The sequence below is a fragment of the Drosophila virilis genome, chromosome 3 (assembly GCF_030788295.1).
Source record: "Drosophila virilis strain 15010-1051.87 chromosome 3, Dvir_AGI_RSII-ME, whole genome shotgun sequence".
NCBI lineage: Eukaryota > Metazoa > Arthropoda > Insecta > Diptera > Drosophilidae > Drosophila > Drosophila virilis.
Genome location: NC_091545.1, coordinates 14,261,073 through 14,287,294, shown reverse-complemented (window position 1 = coordinate 14,287,294; position 26,222 = coordinate 14,261,073). Strand labels below are relative to the sequence as shown.

Genomic DNA, 26,222 nt, shown 5'->3' with positions numbered 1-26,222 from the left:
ATACATAAGTACGATTAAGAGTTTTTATTATTTACTAAGTGAAATGACACAAATTGTAATAAATTTATTTTTAAGCTAAGCGGGCTTACGATTTTATAACCAAATCATATACATATATACAAAACATAAATTAACTTAAAATACATACACGTATATTATACGACATTTACACAAAGTAGAGATCGAGTCAAATGCAAATCGATAATAGTTCTTGTAATGAATGTATATGTACTAACTAACTACTTTTCATGAATAGGCACACTGAAAAAAAAAAAAAACAAAACACCATAAAAAATTAACAATTTCAAGAAATCGCTTTTTACCTTTAGTCGCGATTCTTAGCTGCGAACAAAACTAATTACAAAACCAACAAACAAGCAAACATATTTATATGCAATCAAAGCAAATTGTAATGAAAACTGCGTTTGTAATAAAAATGAAGAAATACTAAAAACAAAAACACGACCTCAATGAAATCTAATAACAATATTTTATTTAAGCTTTCGTTTAGAACAGAAAAGTAAGTGCGGGCTTCAAACGTTTTTTTTTTGAATGAATAAAGCGAGTTTATTTAGAAAGCTTTTAATAATATTACAAAAGTCTCCTCCTAAAGATCTACTAACAGAACGTAAACGAAACAGGAAGCTTCATATATTTTTATTAAAGTAACTTAAACCTAAAGTAACTTAGTCACAAAATATATAATCCAAATGGTACACATTCTTAAAAAATTAATGTGTAGTTGGATACCAGAGACATAAGTAACCCATCTTTAAGTTACGGCATAGATAAGAAGTAGAGCTTCGCACTATTGTTTAATTTCAATTAAATATACAATAATAATCATAAATAGAACTGTTCTAAATCATGTTTTCTTACCTTGCAGAATATCAATGGAGACCGCTGGACTGCCCATACCCGGCTATCATTATATCGCGCCCAGTGCAATTGTTAAAACGCCCATACACTAAGTGCAACGCAACTAAAACAAATAACAACAACAACAACAACAAAATAAATAATACAAGCAAAAAGCAAATAGAATGGAGCCGAAAAACTGTCGCAATTGACAACTGACCTTTGACAGTGGAAGCGGCATTTTTCAATAAGCAATAAGATAAAAAACATAAACATAAAAAACAGTAAACAAATCATATGACAAGGTCAAATCACATGAAGAAGGAGCATAAAGCATCAGATGTCATACACAGAAACACAGCTCCCACACAGACACACATCCACATATCTACAGACACATATACACACATCCACGCCCATACAAACATGTAAGCATATATACACGTTATATTTATTCATTGATTCTTATTAATTATGATATTTTTTATTAAGTTTAAAATCAAAAAATAAAAAATTAACCTTATGTTAAAACCGTTTTCGGGCGCCAAACTACACAGTTAGCGCGCCCTCAAAGTAAGAACAGAACAGCAATTAATTCTAAGCTTAGTCAAAATGAAGACAAATGCAACAAAGCAGAAAACAAACAAAAAACATAAACATAAATAAAATAAACAAATATTAACCAACAATACAGCAAACAAATCATAAGAAACAACAACAAATTTCTAAATGCAGTTAAATCTTAAGCCAAGTAATTGTGCGTGTGCATAACCAAATAAGAAAAGAGAAAAAGAAAAAAAAAGAAAGCAAACAAAAACATAAATAAATACACTTATAAAACTCAAAAAGGGTATAACAAGATTTAATTAAACCAAGCCAAGCCAGGCCAAAACAACAAGCAAACAAAGCAAAGAGACAAGCATAACAAAAACAAAAACAAAAAAAAAAACAAAACTAAACAAAAAAAACAAATAAATGAATAATTATTTTCGACATAAATTTCATGTGTTTGTTGCTTATATTCATATGAATTACATCGATTCATATAAATATAACGCTGCACAGATTACATTATAAATACATATATTAATTGATATCATAATTTGTAATTTTATTATTTTTATTATTGTAATTGTTATCGAAATTGTATTTGTGATTTTTGAATATGTTTAGACTGAAGGACAAAATTAATTCATTTTATTGATTAAACTACATAATATAAAAACTATTGAATAATTAAATAATTAAATTAAATTAAATTAAATTTAATACAACTTGATTTTCAATTTTCGAAATTAGCTATAATTTGTTGAACGCGAAAGAAAGCAAAAACTGATCGTAACATTTGAAGCCAAATTTATATATTTGTTAGACAACGCTTTTTTTTATTTTATTATTATTTGGTTTTTAGCGAAAACGTTAAAATAAGTGTCAAAATTTAAATTACAATAATAATGCTTAAGCACATTTGCGGCGATTAAAAAGACTTTTTCTGCTAAATGAGAAAATGAGAAAAATGGATTTAATTTTATTAATATTGCAATTATGCTTAAATTAAAGTATAATTTTATTTTATTAGCTGTTAAATTTATACGCAAAACAACAAAACATCAAAAATAAACTGATTTTCAATGTTAAACTTACTTAAATTAATTTTTTTATAAGTTTAGTTCTCTAGGCTGGGCACTAAAAAGCAAAAAAGAATAGAGCAAACAATTTACTGTGGCTTGTTAAACAAAAATTAGTTAATAATTATAAGCCACAATAGTAACAATGCACACACACACACATACACACACACACTAACACACACACACTAACACACATACATAAGCATATTAAATATTAATTACAATTTATATGTGTGTTAGTTTAGCCTGTAGCCGAGACATCAATCCGTAAGATAGTTAAAAAGTTTGTTGCAAATACTTTGTGAGCCGGCAGCTCGAACGTGAGCTCTCCGCCCACAGGCGACAATATGTGTCAAATTTTGATTATACAAATTAAATTAATGCATAAGAAACATACATACAAAACAAATTTATATAAATAAATAATATAAAAAAATACCCATACATATCCACGTCAAAAATAAACCAATTCAAATTCGAACAAATTATTCTAATCATCAGCAAATGAAATTATTCAAACTACAAAACATATAATGGCAAACATATCCCAAAAATACATATATTATTTAATTGACAATTAACAAAAAATAATTAATTTCTGCAACAATTCTATGAGAACAAATTGTGGGCTAATGGAATTGAAATTAAAAGATTTCATTAATTCAATTATTTTGCAAAGTGGGAGAAGACATGGAATACTTAGCAAAAGAAGAGCATGTGTTTCTTATTTTCCCCTATCTATATACTTGCATTATAATATAAATAATAATAAAAAAAAACACTTATGAAGCAAAACTTGATTACAGGAAATTGTTAATAGCATAAAAAAACAATTATAATAATGATAAATACATTATTGTTAACTGAAACACACTCTCTACTTGTAATTGACTAAAAACTAACATGAAAAAATACAAAAAAAAAAAACAAAAACAAAAATGCGGATCAAGCAAAATGTGTAACACAGGCAGCAAAATATCAAGCGAAACTATTTCGTGATTTTAGAGACAAATATTTCGCTGATGACAATTTGAAGCAATCATTTTTGAAACAACAACAAATAATTAAACAAAGAATGAACGTTAAGCAAAACCGTATATCTATATATAAATAAATTATATATCTATATATAAATATACATACATATATTAAATTAATTATTATGTACACTTGTATTTAATTGTATTTGAAATATTTAGTAAATTTTTTGCGCAAGTTACAAACCAACTAAATAAAACAAAAAGAAAATCCAAAAAAAAAAAAAAAAACTTAAATAATATAATAAAAGGACGCACGTTGACGGGTTAACTGCGGATAGTAACTGGGACTATTTGTACCATAACAGTAACAAAAGGGATAAATGAATTATGTGCATGTGTGTGTATAAGGGAACTACATTTAAAATAGCTGAAAAACAGCAACAAGAACAATTTCAAATGAATTTTTACTAATTAATGTGTATGTGTATGTAAATTATTAAATACAATTTGTTGAAAACTTGTAAATTTGCAAAGGAAAAATACGTGTAAGAAAAGCAATTTTAATGGTGCCTTAAAAACCAAACCAAGCAAATTTCTTCTTGCCCCAGATACTCGACAAAAAAAAATGAATACCAATAGCACTTAGCATTGTGTATATTATATGGCATGTGAGTTTTCTACCTTTCCACAGCGTTTCTCTCAACATTTCCTCTCAACTTTCCCTGCTTCAACATTGCGTGTTAAGAGGCTGGCAATGTGATTAATGTATCATATTTAGTTAAATATATATTTACGAATGTATGTGAAGGGAGGTTGCAAAAGCCTTTCGACATAAAGAACTTATCCCTTTTAGAGACATATGACCCAAAATTGCTCAAAGCTATTCCAGTTTCAACAACCAAAAATAACAAGAACAACATCCAGTGTGTAGAGTTGCCCGTTATAGTACTTGAAAAACATATAATACAAAAGACAAAAAACAACAAAAAAAAATATGTATTTACATGGTAAATTTATGTAATAAACTTAGCTGCAAGTAGTATTTGAACAAATAAAATTTAAAACACCGAAACCCGATAAATTATCCGGAAATATAAAAAACTAGTCAGCAAAATAACAATATATATAATATACACACACTAATAAGAACACAAACAACACACAGATAAATGTTTCTCTCAGTGTAATTACAAATCACTTGAATGTATTTGCTCACAGTTTTACAATACATGTCAAAAACAAATATAACAACAAAAATATAAATAATTCTACACAATATGTGGATAAACAAAAGCATTTAAGGCACTTGACATACGGAATGGTGGATAGATGAACGTATATAAAATAATTGTTAAAATGCAAATATAGGAAAAGATAAAAATGAAAACAAAAGCAAACATATTTATATACATATACATAAATGAAGAAGGTATAAAAAAAAATAAGAAAAACAAAACAAAACAGAAGCTTATAATTAAGGTATTTTAGATATTCTTATTTAATATCCAAAGAGAGAAAAGTGAACAAATTGTACGAGATGAATTTTTAATTTAGACAACATATGAAACGGAATCGTGTTGGAAACCACAGCGGTAAATTCGGGTTGAAGTAAAAAAAAAATGAAATATGCAAATTTATTAACTAAATATTGGTGTTAGAAATCGTTAAGAAAAACCTTTAACTGAAAACTCATGTAATTCGCCATAGAGCAGGCAATACGGAAACGTACTCAATTGTGTAATTACACTAGCTGAAACTGGCGCCTAAACACGCATACATTATTTGCAAATGTAGAATATATTTGTTCTAGAAAATATAAGGATTAAAGGCGAGAGATAAGAATAGTGATAAATTGTAGCCAACTCAGCTAAGGTGCGCCTTTTAATCATTAAACAATTTAGTTTTAGGTTACTTTTTTCGAGTTGATTGAAAAATAAAACCTCGATAGTAGATGTTATCAATATTTATTCAATTCACTTTTGATAAATTCCCTCTGAATTTTTATAGAACTATGCTTCACAGGATTAATCCTTTGCTTGATTGAGTCTTGTTAGATTTCCAAATAATTATTCTTATTTAATATTGTTAAGGTCTCACGTTCGCCTTCGATTCAGAGGATGAATCCTGACTATTGATAGATTTCTAAAGCTTATTTTTTTCTGTACTACAAAAACCATACTAAATATTTCTCTTTTCTACAAAACCCAATCTTAATATATATTTAGCCTTTGATTCACAGGATAAGTGCTATGTTTGAGTGCTTGTTTCAGCTAGCATCATTGGGCCTTGTGCTTAGCCTAGAACATGACTAGATGATAGGAAAAAGATAGTATGCGAAATGTCTTGAGTTCAGATTTGTCTATCCTGCATGTGGTGAATTGAGCATTTTCTCGATTTCCATATCGTTCGCGATCGTTCCAAAGCTTTGGCGCGGACAGTGAAAGCAAATAATGATAAAAAAAAATATAAAAATTTATTCGTATAACATTTTGTTGCAGCATTATAGTGAATGGTTCAATGCCAAGAAGAAAAAGTATCTACGTGTATTCCAATTCATCAAAGCAATTGAAAAAGGAAAATAGAAGGCATGCATATTGCCAGTAAATACATATACGAAACAGCTAAGGTTTCTCTGAAATTAAAGTAAAATGCAAAATCCAAAAACAAAAAAAAATTAAAAAAAAAAATAACAAATAAAATACAACATATAACCAGTAAATTATATAGAGCAAAGGATTAACTACATACATACGTACATATATATACACAAATACATATACAAAACGGAAAAACAAAACACATAGCATGCACTGTCTCTCTCTCTCTCTCTCTCTTTCTACCATGTTCATTGGACAGACAATATCTCTAGAGATTGTTTACGGGCTGGCAGAATTGGAATTGTAATTGGCGAAAAACAAAAAACCTAAAAAACATTATTAGCACATTGCACATGCATGGAACTTAAAAACTGTTTATTATGTGTTTGTATATGTGTAAAATCTATTAAAACTAAAATGATAATGAAAAGAAAACGTGTAGTTAATAATAAACTTAAAGCGGAAACACTATAAAGACAATTGCATTTCCGATGAAACAATTTGAAGTACTCGTAAATTAGCAATGAGAAATTAGTTGTTAAGTGTCTCTATCTGTCTTTTATTTGAATGTGAAATAAAAGAATAAAAATGCAGAGTAAAATTGATAAAACTGAACAATTGGGATCAACTTATATTTAAAATATAAGATTAAATTATAATAAAAACAAACACACAACAAGCATAACTAAGGCAGCCCCAGTGTTGTTGGTAGTTGGTAGCTGACTAACACAACCAAGTACTAATGTATTATGTACATACACTTAGTATTGAAAGTATTGCATAATTGTGCCAAACACAACAACTAAAAGAACAAACAATTCAACCAAAAAATACATACAACAACTGGCCAAAAGTTTTTCTTTTAATCAACAACAACAACAACAACAACAACAAAGCACAGTAACAACAACACAATGTAAAAATTGCTTTTTTGGGGGGAACAACACATAGGAATTATACGAATTTCAACAATACGCAGATTTATGTGAATTCATTTTAAAGCCAATAACATTGACAGCTATTTAAAGTTCATATTGCGCAAAAGGAGCTTATTTAAAACAGCAACAAAAACCAAACAAAAAAAAAACAATACCTAAACTAAGATATAAACAATCAGAGAAGCTGATAAATTTAACGCTGGCTTCAGTTTACAATAATATTTATGAAGTGGCTGTATTTTTACTTTAAATATACTTACTATGCGATATATTTTTGAAAATGCGTGCCAAATCGGAATGTTGATTGCCCCACAATCTCAAAACATTTCAATTGAGATATGAATCCTAATTTCAATATTCTTGCTATATAGTGTATAAATTTCAACATGTCTAAAAGCGTTGCATACTTTTGAGGCGAAATATATTTATTTGTGTCGTAAAAATCTTCTCTGACATTTAAATTACAAGTGTTTAATTCTTATAATTTGACAAATGAAACAGTCCTATAATAAAAATATAAAAACTAAATGCGTATAAAATGAGAAAATATTTGAAAACCATATTTACAAGTTGTAGAAAACTGCAAGGCAATCATAAAACTAGAGCTTCAATAAATAAAATGAACAATGTCATAATTGAAAAACATCTTTAAATATTTGTATGTCTGGCTAAACAAATTGATTGTTAAAAATGCCAAAGAATGTTTTTGGATAAATATATTTAAGCCAATGGAAAAAAATATTTGAGTTATTATTGCGGTGAAAGGAATGACAAAAACTAAAAGTTAGTGCCAATTTGTAGTGCAAATTTTTGTTTGCCGATTTGTTTAACGGATTTATTCTCTTTGTTGAAACTGTATTCAAAGTACACACAAAAACAGTTGGTTTCAGAACCACCAATTTTTGGAAATTTTCAAACAATTTAAACGATAATAGTTAATAATGTAAACTACTTAGAAGACAGCACCGCTTCGTTTTTGATGTGTATAGAACAAACAAAACAAAACAAGATAAATGAGAATCTAATTCAATTGGAAAACTGAAAACTAACCCACAAAAAGTAGTTACATAGCTTTAGAGCTGAAAAAAAAAACACACACACACACACCCCCTTCTGTTCTTTGCACAGCTTACACAAAAATATTAAAGTAACTCGACAGATCGTACTCTTTTTGTATATGGCGAACACTGGAAGATCGATTAATTGTATTTGAAAGCAGCACTGAAAACATTTTTAGATTCCAATAAACAATGAAAATTGCAAAATTAAGAAGGGTATTGAGAATATGAATAAAATGATAATTAAATTAAAACTTGTTTATCTGTGTACAACAATAATATTTAAAATACTTCTTAAATGTGTACTAACACTCTATACAAAAGTAATACAAGAAAACAAATGAAAACAATACTACACATACTCTCGTACAGGACTAGAGTGGGCTGATCTATGGAATTATGCTGAGTATTTCAAAAATTTAGTTATAATTTGGAATTGATACAAAATCCAAGAAATACTGAAATGAGTTCTGAAAGCTGATAGGTATGAAAACACGGCATTGTGAACCAAAATTCATTTCAAATACCGGCAGAATTCCAGATTTACACAAGCCAAGTGCAGATTCCCATATAAGAATATTGGGCTCTGAGACACCCAAACATATACAAGAATACTTACAAGCATATTTGTTAGGCACATACATACATACCCGAAGACAACATAATCACAACAAAGTTTAAACAAACACACAACCATTTAACTACATACAATAAGCAACGGTAAAAAAGCGGTATTAATACATCATTGCAAACATAATGGCGAAATGTACAACAACAAATGGTAAAAGTTGAAGGAATACAAAAGAAAAAAAAATAAGAAAAATAATAATACAAAAAAAAAAAGCAAACATTATTTACAATATATTTACAATTCTATAAAAATTATATTTAAAAATATTTACATATATACTATATATGGAAAAATACAAATCATCATGTGTATGTACTTATGTACGAGTATGTGCAATATGCATACATAATACACTACACACACACACACACACACACACACACACATAGACACATGGACACTAACATTAGGAACCCACACACAGACATCGTAAATATGTTAAACAAAAGTTATACACACAGATACACACGTGCAATAAGAAACAAAAGAGAAACAAATGGAGATACACACAAAGTTAAGTGCATTATAATTGAATTTATAGATTTAAAAAGCAAAAAACAAAAGGAATACAAAATGTTCAAGCTATTAAGTGAATTATTTAAACCGATTATAGTAATGATTAATACCAGTGCATATGTATTTATTCACTACTCATATAAGCATCATATATATAAATACATATATATATATATATACATATATATATATATATACATACATATACATATACTGCAACTTTTTCGTTGACATTCAATTACGTATCAAGTTTTACCATCATATCATCAACATACATAGACACTTCAACGCCCACACATACACACACACACACTAACACACACATATACATATTGCAAATTTAGCCAAGTCAGAAAGAATTTTAAAGAAACCAAATACAAAGCTAAGTGTATTGCGTTCTCGAACTAAATGTGTTTTGAGTCAAATTTTTACTTCAAATACCAGCAAAACAAAAGTAATTAAAAAAAAAAAAAAAAAAAAAACATAAAACCAAAAAAAAAAAAAACAGTAAATAGCAAACAAAAACATAAGAACACTGGAATATTTGGAGATTCTTTCTATATGTATTGGGTGTGAATTTAATTGAAATGTACCAGAAATGGCGAAAAACATGGATATGAAAACAAAAGAAAAAGTCAAACAGAATTAAACACAATTTTTGAATTCATTAAATAAAGGTATGTGTTTAGATATATTCAAACAAAATAACAACATATGTCTTATTTATTAACACAGTCCATCATTGAAACGTAAGTATATTAACGTACATTAACAAATCAATCAAATACTCTTCAAATTAAATAACACTCACAGCAAAACCAGCTAGACTTTTTGAAAATCGCATAGAAAGCTTCAGTTAAAGAATAAAGAATAACAGAATAAAAAGAGAGCGAGAGCTAGTAAATCAAAGAGAGGGAGACTTGATGTACATATTGCTAAAAATAATATTAATCAGGTCAGCATTACTTGAATTCCGAGAATCGTGTCGTAGAGCGATTCTCATTCAAAAGTGAATGCGAAAGTTTTAAGCCTTTATTAATTATACATTCAATTTTATAGAACAGACGGGTCTGAAGGCAGCATGTAATACGGTTTCCGGCACACTTGCATTTAAGGCCCCAAAGTCCAACTGATTCAAAGGCCAATATAATTCATAATTAAACTGCCACAAAAAAAAAAGCAAAGTATTTAGAATTCGGTTTTTACAAAGCTTTAGAGTCTCATAGGGTTTTTCTACAATATTTCAAGATGACAGGTTAATAATTGCCTAGGCACGAAGTTAATGGGCTAAATAATTGCAATAGCTGAGAGCAATGCAGATTCCAAGGGAAACGCAGTCGGTCAGACTTAAAATATTGCGAACAGTTTTTGAGCTATTGTAAAACCTTTTTTAGTTGAACTGATCGCGTAATACTTGTTTGATTGAAACACACAAATAAAAATGTAGAAGATTTTATTTTGTTAGTCATTATCCATTCATAAAATGTGCCGAAAAAAAAGTTTATACAAATAAATTTAAAAGTGTCAACATCAAACATAAATAAACAATCACTTATTAGCACAAGTCTCTGTCCCATTCATAAACAAAACATCAAGAGAGCGAGAGTGAGAGAAGAGAGAGCGGCAGAGAGTAGCTGCGATGTGAGAGGGACGAGCTGTGGGAGCAATGTTCGCATTTATAAACAGTTTCTACTATTACACAAACTTATATGTACTATTAGCATTTTTGATTGGGGCATGTGATAGTCGGGTTTGCGATTTGTTAACAAAGTTGATTACGTCGTCAGGGCAAATGGTTATGACTGCGACAGGCGGCACAGCATAAAGCACGTGTAGATGTGCAATTTAAAGCAAAAATATATAAATAAACGCAATTACAAAAAAAAACCCAAATGGGTCCATATAAAGAAACCCTCAATTTCCACCTCATTGCTTGGCATTCATTGCTTATTTGCATATTCGTTAGAATCGATGGCAATTAAAACGTAACTCGCATTCGTGTCCCAAATAAAGTGCAGCAGGTGAGGAGATGTTTGCCTTGGGACCGGTTCATTTTCAGTATCGTTCACTCTTATTGAATGTCAATGCAATTGGAAATTCATTTAAACTGCATGGAATGCTCAGCTCTGCTCAGCTCAGCTCTTAAGAATTTAATGTTAAACCACTTTATTTTTGCATATAAATTGCATCAGCAGAACTTCAGGTTCAAAAGCTTAATTAGTTTTTATTTTGCTTGAAGATTTTCAGTGCTGCCCATTAATATTTTTATTTTCATTTTATTTAAAACGCCAGATAAAAATAGAGCGTATTTCAGTTTGGAAAGAACATGCTGGCAGCACGTGAACACGTATATATACTTATATATATATATATATATATATATATATATTATATAACTAAAACTTGAGCCGACCAACTAAAAAGAGGTCCTTTTACCAATTTTGTCATATGTTCCAAATAGTTTGTTTAAGAATAACTGAAAATCCCGAAAAAAGCATTATACATAAGAAATAATGTTAATTGAATTTAATTTCATATAATTACGCTTTTCATAAAAGAAAGCTCTTAAACTTTCTGTTTGAAGATGCAGTTTCCTTTATCTAACTCAACATATTATTGAGAATTACCCATTATTTAAAGCCCATTTCTCCTTATCGAGAGTGTAAAAATTTCTACGAAAACATTGATTATCTTCGACATTCAGTAGACACGTTATCAGAGATGTATTGGCTTAACTATAGCAATCTTATCAAATGGGAGAGCGCATATGCTTAGATTTTGAAACTTATTTAACAGGACAGGGCCTAATAAGAGCGCACCTCACCATTGGCTCGAGTCGGCAGAGAGAACGACAACTTTGGGGCCGACCACCGTGCGGCTGCGGATCGACGATCGCAGTGTGTCTCGCGTTTCCATGCTGTGAACAACGTAAAAGTTGTTCGCGTTTAAAAATAAACTTGGCAAAAAGAAAGAAAGCAAAAATTATAAAAACGCCCGCGTATAAATAAACTTACTAAATGTACGCAATAGTTCGTTAATTGTGCACAGATTTGGATAAACAAAAAAGAAAGAAAGAAAAAAAAAGACAGAAACCAAATGACAACCCCTGAACAAGCGCCACTGCCGGCCATAAACCAAATGGAAATGGCCGTAAATTCAAATGCCGCCGATCCGGAGGAAATAACACTGGACGCCATACTGAAGCACATTGGACAGTTTGGACGCTTTCAGTTGTTTATATTTTTGCTGATCTGTTTGCCAATGATGTTTCATGCCATGTTCTCTGTAACATACGTTTTCACGGCCGGAACGGTGATGCACAGGTGAACTTTACTTGCAGTTAGTGAGTTATTTCGACATCCAGTCACAAAAGAAATTCTTCAAACCAACAGATGTAACATTACAGAGTGCGATGGACCCGACAGCCAATACGATGAGCCCTGGACCGAGTATAGCATACCAAAGAATGGCAGGGAACTGGACAAGTGCAATCGCTACGATAACTATCAGTTGTCTTCCTGGAATCAAACTCAGAATATCTGTCTGGCCGATAACTACAATAAGGAGAAAATCGAGCGATGTCCCGGCAACGATTTCAAATTTCGCGATCAAGAGTTTACCATTTCCAATGACGTGAGTATCAAAGTTCGATTGCGATTAACCACGTAAGCGAGACAACGATGGGGGCCCCAAGACTTATCAGCCCATAAACACCAGACTCTCGACTAGCATGGACTTTGATAATAAGTCATCCGATTTCTGCATACCTCAGCTGGTCCTAGCGCCACCTCAGCTCAGCCGCGCTCTGAGAGGGGCTGGGCCGACTAATCCAGTGTCAGTGTCAAGCAAACTATTAGGCAAATTTCTCAGCTTGAAATCTTATCAAAATTTATGAGTTCAATGACTAGGGCAGCCCCTAGTTTTTTGTTTCCATTCTGTCTTGTTTTTTGACTTGTCAATCGTTTACGATCATCGTCGATCAGTTACCCTCGAATGGGGCCTTTAATGTTATAAAAGTCACGATAAGAACGCGACAGACAGCTGCAAGCCCTCTAGTGCTCATTAAACACTTGTACAAATTTAATTGACAGCGTCCAAAGGGACGTTGGCTATCAGTATCTATTTTAACCATTTTGGAAATAGTCAAGTCATGCGATATTGGGGCTAGTTTTTCTATGCAACTAAAGCCAAGTTGTTTTCATAACAATCTATTCATTGATTATTTTCCTTTATTTTTATTGTGCCACAAAAACTAATATTTTTACATTTTGGATATTATAACTTTTCTGTTTTAATATTCGTGACCAAATCCGACAGTTCTATTTTTATGATTATACATTTAAAGCAAATTTAAAATAGAAATAATTGCTATAATTAAATCTGTCATCCGAACAATGAATCGAATGCTAATTACATTCAACTTGACTATAGTATAATATAAATTAATTAAAAAAGTGTGAATTTCAGCAATAACATATTAGAAGCAATTTAATATTCAATACAACTCAATTCCTTACGATACGATTTCAATGCTTCATAATCTTTTGTTCTAAAATCATGTGCTCATCTATATTTAACTGAACTTCCTTCAAGTTTCAGTTCAGTTTTTTTATTTAATAGAGGTATCTTTTATTAAAAACATAGCTTGATAAATGTAATTTAAACAGATGACCTTAGTACGCAATGCGATATCAAAACATCTGAAACAACAACAGACCACAGTAGACCTTTTAGCGTGCATCGAACCTTTTCGCAAGGCAAGCTTTTAGCTTGTCGCCAAAATTGGAGCGCAAAATAGTAACGAATCTTTTATAAATGTCAGCTTAACGCTCATACAATTGTTTATGGGGCTTACCAAAAATAACTGTTACTTAAGTACATTTGATAAGCTCAGCATTTGTGTTAAAATAGTGACAATAAGCTGTTAAGCTTCTTTATAATCTGGCAACATTGTATCAGCATAGTACTCATTCTGTAATTGAGTACTTGTTCAGATTTTTGTACTCATGCTTTGAAGTTTCCATTAAACATTTAACCGAACCACTACGTGTGTTTTTCTTTATGTGCATCTTAGGCACACTAGAAATTTCCCAACATTGGTTATGGGCCCAGGTCTCGTTGTTTTCGGTTAAATAAGTACACAAAGTGTCTATGGTTTTGAAAGCTTCCTTTTGTTAAATTTTTAAAAAGTTTATTTCGTGCGAAGAATAACGTGGTGAAATTGTCAAAATGAACATGTCGCATCAAATAGAAAAACTTGGTGAGGACAATTATGACGTATGGCATATGGCCATGAAAAGTGTCTTGGTGGTGGCGGACCTATGGAATGTTGTGTGTGGAAAATATGTTAAGCCAGAAGGAAATGGTGAGGATATCGAAAAATGGGTTAGTGTCGACCAAAAAGCGATGGCTTACATAATTTTAAATCTGAAGCCAACACAGTTGATGCATATCAAGTCATGCCCAACATCTGCAGCTGTATGGAAAAAACTAAAGGAAATTCATGTCTCAGTTGGACCGATTAGGAAGGTCCAATTATATCAAAAATTAATACGTTTCAATATGCAGCAGGGTGACGATGTAGTCGCATATGTCAATTCATTTGTTGAGACAATTGAAAAGTTGGCAGAATTAGACATCAAACTCAATGACGAGTTGCAGGTCATCATGTTTTTGAGCAGTCTACCAGACACATGGGAAAATTTTGTAATAGCGATTGAGACACGCGATGAGCTGCCCAAATTCGAAGTCGTCAAGGTTAAAATGTTAGAAGAGGCCACGCGAAAGCAAGAAAGAGCTAGCAGAGACGGCATAGGGACACCAGAAGCAGTGTATACACACAAACATAATGGACCGCGGGACAACAACAGTGTCGAAAGCAAAGGCAGAAAGAATAGCAGTAAGCAGCCATTCCGAGGCAAATGTTTTAATTGCGAAAAAGAAGGGCATCGAGCGAGCGATTGCCGAAATAAAAAGAAGGATGATAAAAAGAGCCAAAAGGACGAAAAGTCTCTATGCTTAATGCACACGTGTGTCAAGGAGAAGCAAAAGAGTTTTTGGTGCGTTGACAGTGGTGCAACATCGCACATGTGCTGCGACCGCAGCATGTTCCTTACGTATGCTGATAAAAAGACGTCGATAATGTTGGCCGCAAATAAGTTTATCGATTCACCCGGCAGTGGCAGTGTTGAGTTGCACTGCAATAGAATAAAATTAAAGCTGCAAAATGTTTTATATGTCCCTGACTTAAGCATGAATTTTTTATCAGTAAGTGCTGCAGCAAAGTTTGAGAATTCTACCATATTTGAAGGGAAAATTGCGCTGATAAAAGACAAAGAAGGCAACGAGATAATAAGGGCAAGACACGAAAATGGTTTGTATGTTTACAAACATAGTCTTGATCAGGTTCATATGCTAAATAGTTCTGATTCATCTTCCATAAAATGGCACAATAGATTTGGCCACCTGAATTTTAAGGATTTGAAATTGCTTAATGATAAGCAACTGGTGCGTGGTATGAAAGTTGAAAATGTACAATTAGAAATAAATTGCGATACATGTAATAAAGCAAAAATTTGTGCATTGCCATTCCCACAGAAAGCGAATCGTGTCTCAAAGCAAGTACTGGACTTAGTACATACAGACGTATGTGGTCCGATGAATGTTAAGTCGCTTGCAGGCAATCGATATTTCGTAACTTTTATTGATGACTACTCACGCAAGATATTTGTTTACCTTATGCACTCAAAAAGCCAAGTTTTTGAAAAGTTTAAAATGTTTAAAACTTTTGTAGAATGCCAAACAGGAAATAAAATAAAGGCTGTGCGCAGCGACAATGGAACAGAGTATGTGAATAAGCAATTCACTGAATTTTTGATCGAGTGCGGTATAAAGAGGCAATTAACAGTTCCTTACACTCCGCAGCAAAATGGTGTGGCCGAACGTGCTAATCGGACCATCGTTGAAATGGCAAAAAGTCTTCTAATTCATTCAAAGCTTGAAGAATTTTTGTGGGCAGAGGCTGTTGCAACAGCAGTTTATTTGCGCAACAGATGTCCCACAAAAGCATTAGATGGAAGCACACCATTTGAGGTATGGAAGGATCGCAAGCCATCAGTACAGCACTTGAGAGTATTTGGCTCGCGGGCATTTGCACTCGACAAAGTCAGAAAAAGCAAGTTCCAAGCAAAGGGCAAGGAGTACATTTTTGTTGGTTACTCCTTTACAGCAAAGGCATATCGCCTATATGATCGCGAGAAGCGAACAGTTATTGAAAGAAGGGATGTCAAATTCATTGAAGGTGAGTTTGACATAGCAACAACTGATGCATGCAGTATTTCAGACAGAAACACCTTCACGACGTACATTATCCCGTTTGAGTCAAATCATGAGGTTGCAAAAAACCACCCAGAGCAACCTGCCGAGGTGCAAGAGTACAACAGTGACTCAAATGAAGAAGAAGAGGAGGATTTTGTGAGCGCAAGCGATCCAGGAGAAGATGGCAACGATGACGACAATGACCAAGTAGCGCTGCCACAAGTTGAAGCTGTAGTAAAACATGGGCGTGGCAGGCCAAAAATTATACGTACAGGTCAGCCAGGCAGGCCCAGAAAGCAGTACCAATTGATCAATAGTCTTAATCAGATTGAAGACATTGAAACTCCGCAGTCAGTTGCAGAAGCATTACATGGCCAAAATGCGCAGGATTGGGAAAAGTCTATGCAAATAGAGTACGACGCTTTACAAGCAAATGAGACATGGTCAGTGTGTGAGCTACCTCCTGGACAAAAGGCCATTGGTTCAAAATGGGTTTACCGAATCAAGAGAGATAAAGATGGTAATATTGAAAAATTTAAGTCTCGACTAGTTGCACAAGGTTGTGGTCAACAATTTGGTGTCAATTACTGGGAAACGTTTTCTCCCGTAATTCGATATGAAACCATTCGCATGTTATTCGCAATAGCTGCCGAAAAAGAGCTGTATATGCATCAAGTCGACATTTCAAACGCATACTTAAATAGTAAGCTTAATGAAACTGTGTACATGAAACAGCCGCCGAATTTTATTGACAAGCAGCATCCAAATAAAGTCCTCAAACTAGAAAAGGCACTTTACGGGCTTAAACAATCCGGACGAGTTTGGAACAATACGCTCGATGAGGTATTGAGAGGCATGGATTTTAAAAGATGCAAAAATGAAGCATGCTTATACGTCAAGCAAAAGCAACAACAATTCAGCTACATCGCTGTCTACGTCGACGATTTAATCATAGTGTGTCCCAGCGAAGAAGACATAGCCGTGATTAAGAAGAAGATTGCATCAAATTTTAAAATGCACGATGGAGGCCCCATTAGCTATTTCCTAGGCATGGAAATCCAACGCGACGGCGATCGAGGTTCCGTTTCGCTGTGCCAGAAGACGCACATTCAAGGCCTATTGGACAAGTATGGCATGAGCAATTGCCGTCCAGTAAGCACACCTCTTGACCCAGGTTTTCAAGTGGACTGCAACGACGATACTTGTGTAAAGGTAAATATAACGCAATATCAGTCATTAATTGGTTCGCTTATATACTTAGCAGTTTTGAGCCGACCAGACATTTTGCATGCTGTAAACAAATTATCACAAAGAAATGCTAATCCTCATGGAGAACACCAGTCTGCAGCAAAGCACATTCTAAGATATCTTGCGGGTACAAAGAATATGAAATTAGTATACCGTAAAAATGGCAAACCACTAAAAGGCTATGCAGATGCAGATTGGGGCAACGATCGGCTGGACAGGAGATCCTATAGTGGCTACGCATTTTTCCTGGCAGGCAGTGCGTTCTCTTGGACTTCATCAAAGCAAAGCGTTGTCGCATTGAGCAGCACTGAAGCAGAATATATTTCTTTGTCCATGGCTGCCAAAGAAGCAGTTTATCTACGCAGGCTACTTAGTGAGATGGGATGGTCAAAGGATACAGAGCCGTTGACTATATGTGGCGACAACCTAAGCGCGCAACATATTGCGCAAAATCCAGTCCATCATAAGCGCACTAAGCACATAGACATAAGGTATCATTTTATACGTGAAAAGGTACAATGTAATGATATTGCATTAGAATACGTACCTACAAATAATAATGTTGCAGATATACTAACAAAATGTTTAAGTAAGCAAAAGCACGTAGGCTTTGTAAAAACACTTGGATTGAATTAAATTTGTTATTTTGCAACTGATTATAATTAGCTTAAGAAGAAGTGTTAAAATAGTGACAATAAGCTGTTAAGCTTCTTTATAATCTGGCAACATTGTATCAGCATAGTACTCATTCTGTAATTGAGTACTTGTTCAGATTTTTGTACTCATGCTTTGAAGTTTCCATTAAACATTTAACCGAACCACTACGTGTGTTTTTCTTTATGTGCATCTTAGGCACACTAGAAATTTCCCAACAATTTGAAATTTTATCACTTAACTAATTGGCTTGTAGACATAAGATAAATGTGTCACAAGTCAAAGTCAGAGACTCGTCTGAACTGCGTCTGGGCGACCCGGAGCTCAGTTTTCAGGGGCACAAGCAATTGCAGCATAAGTAAATAACCATTCTAGATTAGATATGCAAGTGACAGTAAATCACACAAGCAAATAAACTGGCGAGTCAAGTGAATAATGAGCTGCAAAATAAATCTTTTGTTACGCCAATTTATTGCGGAAACTTGTTCGTTATATTTGCATTATTGGAGCGGGACGGGGGTATGGGGATAACGAAATAAATAAAAGTGTAATAAAAAATAACTTTCTGAACTAAATGGAATCTTTTTAAAGTTTGAGATATTCTGCGACGATGAATGGAAATTATCACTTGTCGGCACCATAAACAATCTGGGACAATTCTTTGGCATACCGCTCGGAGGTTTTGTGGCCGATCGGTATGTTTAACTTGTATTAAGCAATTTTTCCATTACAATACTGTTAATTTTCCATTGTTTTGCAGTTATGGTCGCAGCTTTTCCATTGCCTTGGGCGGAATTTTGGGCGCCGTGTTGGGCATTGTGCGCTCCTATTCACCCAACTATATTTGCTTCCTTGTTTTTGAGTTTTTGGACAACATGACCAGCAGCACCCTGTACTCAACGTGCTTTGTGATTGGCATTGAGCTGGTGGGCCCAAAGCGTCGTGTGCTCGCCTGCAGTGTGATAACCATTTTCTATGCCATCGGCGAAGTGTCCCTGGCCATGTTCGCGAAGGCCTTTCCGCACTGGCGCACTCTGCTGCGAATTGCCTACACGCCTTCGCTGATTCTGCTCGCCTACTTCTGGATTTTGCCCGAGAGCGTGCGCTGGTTGCTAAGTGTCGGCAAGGAGGAGCGAGCTCGGGGCATTCTACGCCGAGCGGCCAGGGTGAATAAGCGCAAGCTGTCGGAGAGTGCATTGGACAAATTGGTCATAGCCAATCGGGATAAGCTCCAGCAGTCCGACGAGAGTAAATTTCCCATTCGTGAGGCCTTCAGCAATTTTAAGTGGCGCATTGCCAATTGCTCCTTGTGCTGGATTGTCCATGTGCTGGTCTACTATGGGCTCAGCTTGAACGTGGTGCTTTTGGATGGCAATAAGTACAACAACTTTGCTTTTATTGCACTGGTGGAGATTCCGGGCTTCTTTATGCCACTTCTGATCATGGATCGCTTTGGCAGACGCTACTCCCTGTGTGGTCTTATGCTGTTCAGTGGCCTCTGTTGCATTGGCACCATTTTCGCCGGAGGCGATCAACAAGTCTTGCAGCTGGTGCTCTTCCTGGTCGGTAAGCTGACCATCACGGCTAGCTTCCAGGTGCTCTATTTCTTCGCTTCAGAAATCTTTCCCACTAATCTGAGGAACAGCTTGTTGAGCTTTTGCTCCATGATGGGCAGATTTGGTTCCATGTTGGCGCCGCAGACGCCGCTATTGGTAACTTTATTTGATTTTCTATTTGTCATATTCCTATTAACCTATAAACTTCTCAATCTCAATTTAGGCCAAGTATTATACAAATGCTCCAGCCATTCTCTTCGCTTGCGCTGCCATATTTAGCGGATGCCTGACTCTGTTCTTTCCCGAAACCACAAACCTTGTGTTGCCCACAACGGTCAAGGAAGCGGATGCCATTGGCTTCAAGAAGAAACCGCCAAAGGATCAGAATATCAACGTTCCCGCATAATAGGCTCAATTAAATCTACAGACAAACTAATTTTAAGACAACCACGAGACAGTTCAAAGACACAACTTTGCATTATATATCACTAAATGCAGCATATATTTACATATGTGCTCTACATATTTTTTTTCTCTTTAAATATATTATTTATTTATAAGCAACTTTTGAATAGTAATAAATTATAGCATTGCATGCTCCTGTGAGAGCCGAACAATAATATCTGCATACAATAATACTTGTCCTGACTACTTTAAGATTAGGATAAATTTAAGTTTGACATAGGTTTTCATTATATTAATTGTACTAAATCCTTACGGATCGTTTGACGCACGATCCTGCGAGTCAAAAAGTGTGCTCATACCAGATCCTTAAGGATTTCGCCGAGTTATAGCCAAAAATCTATATCCTTCTTATATAAAAATAGCTCTAAGTGAGCAACAGATATATTTGTCTGTAAAGAAGAAGGATGTTGATTGGCGTTATCCTTGCGGATGACAAGGACTATAATCTGTCCAAAGGGCATTTTAATCGTCCTTATAGTTTCTGAGATATGTTATTTTTTAAGTCACCTCAAGGACCATCTTGATGTCCTTTGGCCAACGTGCAGTCCTTGTCTTGCCATTTTAGAATATGTAATAAAAAGGACGAAAGTCCTTCAAGTAGCTGTGGAGAGGAGATTTTTGTCTGTAAAGAAAGAAGGCTGTAGATCGCCAGTATCCTTGCGAATCATGATGTTCTTTTACCAACCGATAGTCCTCATCCTCTCGATTCAAAATACCCAATAAAAAGGACGAAAGTCCTTCAGACAGCCTAGATATTAGTACAATTCTTTTGTAACTTACTAAAGCTATAGCTTCGCCAAATCCCTGCGGATCCTAGCTATTCATATGTCAAACAAATCATATAAACAAGGACCACAAACTGTCCAAAGGACATCAGAATCGCCCTTGGTTTAGCTGAGTTATGGCTAATTTTCTAAAAAGGACATTTTTCAAATAGCCATAACCCGGCAGAATCCTTAAGGATAACTGAAGGATATACCTTTTAAGGCTCGTAGTAAGTAGGACTATCGATTGGCATTCAAGGATTTCCAGAATTCGACAAAAAATTTCATCGAAATTTATTCAAGGGGGTTAGTCGCAAAAGTGGCCAAAATCGAAAATATCCGGTCTAACTTTGCCATTTGAAGGACTATATGGATGTCCTTTGGCCAGCAGATAGTCCTCACCCTCCCATTAAAGAATTAACAACCCAAAGGACAAAAGTCCTTCAGACAAAAAAGTTTTAAGGACAATTTTGTATACCTAAAATAGGCCATAGCTCAGCTGTATCCTTGTGTATCCTTGCGACTCATGTGTCAAAAAAATTGTATTAACCAGGACTACAAGCTGGCCAAATTTCATTAGAATCGTCCTTGTAGTTTCGGAGATATTTAAGGATTTGTGTTTTCGGGGCATTTCCCTGCACTTTGCGACTGAAATTTTACAAGTCAAAATACAAGTGCTGGGATTCTTAGATGACCCCATATTTTGATGATGCAGATCGATGCAGGGGGTCAATATGATCCTAACGCACCATGTCCTTTGAAAATCTGCAAGGACATGCCCGAGTTATGGCCAATTTTCCGCTTTAATATAATTATTTATATGTTCAATTTAAATGTGTTTTTTGTGTTTTCAGACTGCCAAATTAAGGAGTACAATGAGCTCTAAGGACCTCCACGAGTGGCAAAGCTAATTTTTTCAGGAACCTTCTTTAATTAAGCCAGATATAGTCATATGAATTTTCAATAAGCTAAAATTATAATTTCTGCTCGATTTGTATAATTTTTAGAGAAATAATTCAGCAAATTAGCATAAAAATAAATATATAATCGGACGCTAGGAGTGTCTGTTGACAATCGCACAGGAATTCCCAGAGGGTCAAGTTCTGCGAAAAAAAAAATTTCATTGCATAGCCTGAAGGGGCAAAAATGTAACTCATTTAAAATGGGAACTGTTAAATAACAGTTCATGTAAAAAGAGTGCTGTAAAATAGCTGTTAAACAAAAGCTGCAGCTGCAGCTAAAGTAAAAGGACTTCTGAAAAAAAAGCATACATATTTTTGGACCATATCAAAGCGCATTCTGCAGAGATGTGATCCTCTAGGTTCCCAAGGACTCTATCGATGGCATGGTATGACCAAGGATATTGTTGTCAACTAGGAACCATCCAGGGATCGGATCTGTTGCTAAGGTTGCTGTAAAAGAAATTAACACATATTTTAGAACCATGTTCTTGCGCATTTTGCAAGAACTTGGTCCTTCTGGTTCGCCAGGACTATATCCATGGTATGAAATTCCCAAGGACATATGGATCAACAGATACCCACAATGGCGATCATAAATGTTTGTCCATGATATGGAGATTATATGCTGTCCATGGGCGCGTCAGATTAAGCTGAAAAATACAAAATAAAACATGTACATTAGTTCTTGTAAACTGAAACATATCGATTAGATTACAACTGATCCGGAAGAGACATAATCTTTAAAATTCCGATGCAGACTTCTTTTTAATGTCTTCATGAAGGTACCAACGATACAGAAGATTTTGCTGTCTATGGGCGTGGCAGATTTGCTAGAACGACAGAGTGAAAAATGAATAACTTCTTGCAAACTTAAATACATTGCCTGTAAAATCGACAGAACCAACACTAAACATGTTGATTTAAGTAACCATAACCATTACATTTAGGTTAAAATTTAGTGGAATGTATATCCATGGTATAAAATAACCAAGGTCATCTAGGCACCAACAACATTAATGGTATCCTTGTCCAGGGAACATTTGGCTGAAAACTACAAAATTAAAAATTAATTAGTATTTTGTAGATTACGATTAGCTCTATATTGGTTAAATAATGTACAAAATATAGCTTTTGGGATGTGCCAACCAGCTTGAAGCAACTACTACCATTTGGATCAAAGTTCACAATGAGATTTTTTGTTGCCAATTGATTCGCTTGATCCGTACGAGTCCAAAAACGTATACAAATTGAGATACGGACGCTAGTTATCCGAGAATATGCACTTATTGTATTTCCCGACAAGCTCAACTCGACTGCTGGCATTTAACTAAAACGGAATTATGTTGCGCCGAAACAAAATGGGCGAAAATCGGTGCACAGCAAATTGAGAAAGCAAACCAAAAACTCACGTGAGCGCCATTCAAAGGTAGATAACGCAAAGGCAAGCATGCAGATGCAAGCCTAAGTAGATATCACACACCCTACATATATACATACATATATGTATGCATGCAGAGATAACCGTTAAATATGAATGTACGCAAGTATGTGTATATGCGTGCTGGTGCATTATCTACTTATGCATCACATCCACACACATTTTGCAAGATTTGTTTTTTTTTTTCTGTGCGTCAACTTTTCGTTCTCATTGCGCGGCGTGCGATAACACGAGTGAAATGCAAAATGTATATTATATTGTTTAACACAAATTAACAGTTGTAGTTGAGGTATCACTCAAATAATAATTGCTTTAATAGCCTGTAACTCGCACCATCACAACATACCTTATTGACTGATGAGGCCACACTAACACGGCAGAACGTTGCTCAGGTTCATAAAAACGGTGCTGAGCACGAAGAGACGAGAACTTCAATGCAAGCGGTTATTAATTGGACCAATCAGCGATCAGCACCAAGAAAGAGCTGTGAGTGCATGAGCGTAAGAAGATAAATGACAGCGAACACACACACTAACAGGTGACTGCTTATCTCTGGCTTTGCCGCATCTCTTCACATACACGGGCTTGTGTGGGTGAGTATGCATATCAATGTGTCGCATCGGTCTCACTCGAATTTTGAGCGCTTGCTTATTTGCTGTGCGCCGGTTTCTCATTTCTCATTTTTATACCTAAAAGACGAGCGATCAATGGATCCAAAACAAAAGTAGAGTAATAGCTCGTGTGTACAGCACATATTTTTATTTTCTCTTTACCTAATACACACATACGTACATATATGCAAAATGCAACTGATCTCCAGATAAGCTCTTCTTTGAAGCGATAAGAAACACGAAACTTCGTGTGAGGCATGTAAAAGCACACACAAGCAAAAGTAGATATATGAATTGCAAGAACACACACATCCACACATACATACGTACATATACATACATGCAGAGATAATCCCCAAATATGTACACATGTAAATGCATATGTGTATATGCCTTCCAACCTCTATTACCTTCTTCTTCATCGCGCTCTCACGAATTACTTGCAAAACGAAGAGATCAATATTTTTAAATGTTTTACATTTGCCTATTCAAGTTTATTTAAGTTTTTTTCTTACGATTTCTTTTTTGTCAATTAATAACTCCAACCCGTATGAGCTCAAAACTAAATGCCATTAGACACACGTACGGTTTTACCCGAGAATTATCACCTTTAATATATTTAAAGAGCTTTGCACAACGGCTGCAATTTGACTAAAACAGAATTATGCTGAGCAAGCAGAACATAAACTCGAGTGAGAGTCATTCAAAGGTAGATAACTTACAAGCAATCACACACATACATCTTTATACCCTTGCAGAGGCTATTATAATTTGGTCGTGAAAAGTGTAACGCACAGAGGGAGGCATCCCCGACCCCATAAAGCATATACATATATAAAGTATATATTCTTGATTAGTATCAACAGCCAGTAGTCATAACTTTTTGTTTTTTCAAGATATCTTAACCCCACTCGGCATTAACTATTTTCCCTGTGCACTAGGAAAAGGTTGGGTCTGCAAGAGTATTAAATCTTCGGCGTGCCGAATATAGCGCGTGTCTTTCTCGATATTCTTTCAAATGGGAAAAAGCTTTTTGGTGGAGTAGAACAGCCATATAGAAAGCTAACGGAACAGAGCTTGTGCCGTTGGCTGCGACGCTGAAAGCCGGCAAACGGTTTCCTTCAATTTTCAAGTCTCTTTTCGTCTTATATTCATTGTCAAAGGCATAACTATGTTACTTAAATTGTGTTATCTACGGTGTACGTACCTTGTGTTCTTCAGAAAGCTAACGCCTCGAGTTGAATATCCTTCCTGCACGCCACAGTCGCAACACGTTGTTGGCGAGGCGTCTGGCAAAATTATCAGCAGGTACTCTTTATGTTCCGTCTTTCCGAATTATTCTTAAAAAGCTTCCCAACGGCATGCGTTTATTTCAATTGTGTTTTCTGGCTGCAGTTGTAGTTTTCGTTCCCCTTCCAGGTAGCTCTGCTTGATTGATTTTACGTTCTGTCCACGCTACGTCAGCGTATCTCAAAGACTGCCAAAAGTTTCGCCTGCATCATTTTAAGTATATTTTAAAACCTACTGAAAGCGCTTTTGTTGTGTTTTAAAAGCTCTCTCCGGCTCGCTGTTGTTTTCGTAAGCGGTGTTTCTGAGCGCTCGGGAGCTTTCTCACTCAGTTGGCAAAAAAGCTTTCGCTGCGAGTGTCATATTGAGGGTGGCCACAAGGCGGAGCTTTTACTGATGTAAGAGATCATGTGTAATTCGATTGCTATAAAGGCCTTAAAATATTTACGTTAAAAAGGCTGACAGAGCGTTTAAAAGCTGCTCGCCGACTGGGAAATCAAAGACAATTTACGTTTATAGGCATTTTTTTTAATGTATTACGCTACACTGTAGAAATTCTATGGTAAATACACGCGATCTTGCGAGTAGCTGTTCGCGCATTGCGTTTAGATAATTATTTTTCTTATCTTAATTGCTTGCCATAAATAGCAGCGATCATTCGGAATGCATATTTGACAGCATATTCCATTGAAAATGTTAATTAAATGTGTT

At 34.6% G+C, this 26,222-nt stretch overlaps 2 protein-coding genes and 1 long non-coding RNA gene across 8 annotated transcripts in view; 2 read left to right on the top strand and 1 right to left on the bottom strand.

Annotated features, from left to right (window-relative positions):
* The window catches only part of mub (poly(rC)-binding protein mub), a 94,581-nt gene extending 93,269 nt beyond the window's left edge, over positions 1-1,312 (top strand). For both annotated transcript variants that reach the window (XM_070208505.1, XM_070208504.1), the window contains exon 10: positions 887-1,312. In XM_070208505.1, coding sequence (XP_070064606.1) covers positions 887-971 — 85 coding nt within the window. In that variant the 3' untranslated portion in view covers positions 972-1,312. The remainder of the gene's footprint in view (positions 1-886) is intronic.
* Positions 1,313-12,037: 10,725 nt separating this feature from the next.
* Positions 12,038-20,768, top strand: SLC22A (SLC22A family member). Of its 2 annotated transcripts, XM_015176245.3 has the most exons (5): positions 12,038-12,532; positions 12,602-12,842; positions 19,020-19,123; positions 19,189-20,140; positions 20,208-20,614. In XM_015176245.3, exons 1-5 carry the CDS (start codon positions 12,306-12,308, stop codon positions 20,388-20,390), a joined length of 1,707 nt encoding a protein of 568 aa, XP_015031731.1. In that variant the 5' UTR covers positions 12,038-12,305; the 3' UTR covers positions 20,391-20,614. The 2 variants fall into 2 exon arrangements, with proteins under 2 accessions (XP_015031731.1, XP_032290945.1); XM_032435054.2 differs by lacking the exons at positions 12,038-12,532; positions 12,602-12,842 and adding an exon at positions 18,691-18,947 and having other exon boundaries at positions 20,208-20,768.
* A 1,279-nt stretch (positions 20,769-22,047) lies between these two features.
* LOC116650683 (uncharacterized) lies at positions 22,048-25,685 on the bottom strand. 4 transcript variants are annotated; one of them, XR_004303724.2, is made up of 3 exons: positions 25,432-25,685; positions 22,891-23,226; positions 22,048-22,825 (listed from the first exon to the last, which is right to left on the bottom strand). It is a non-coding gene; the product is annotated as an uncharacterized lncRNA (long non-coding RNA). The 4 variants fall into 4 exon arrangements; XR_004303725.2 differs by having other exon boundaries at positions 22,048-23,005; positions 23,117-23,226; XR_004303722.2 differs by having other exon boundaries at positions 22,048-23,226.
* Positions 25,686-26,222: the final 537 nt, after the last annotated feature.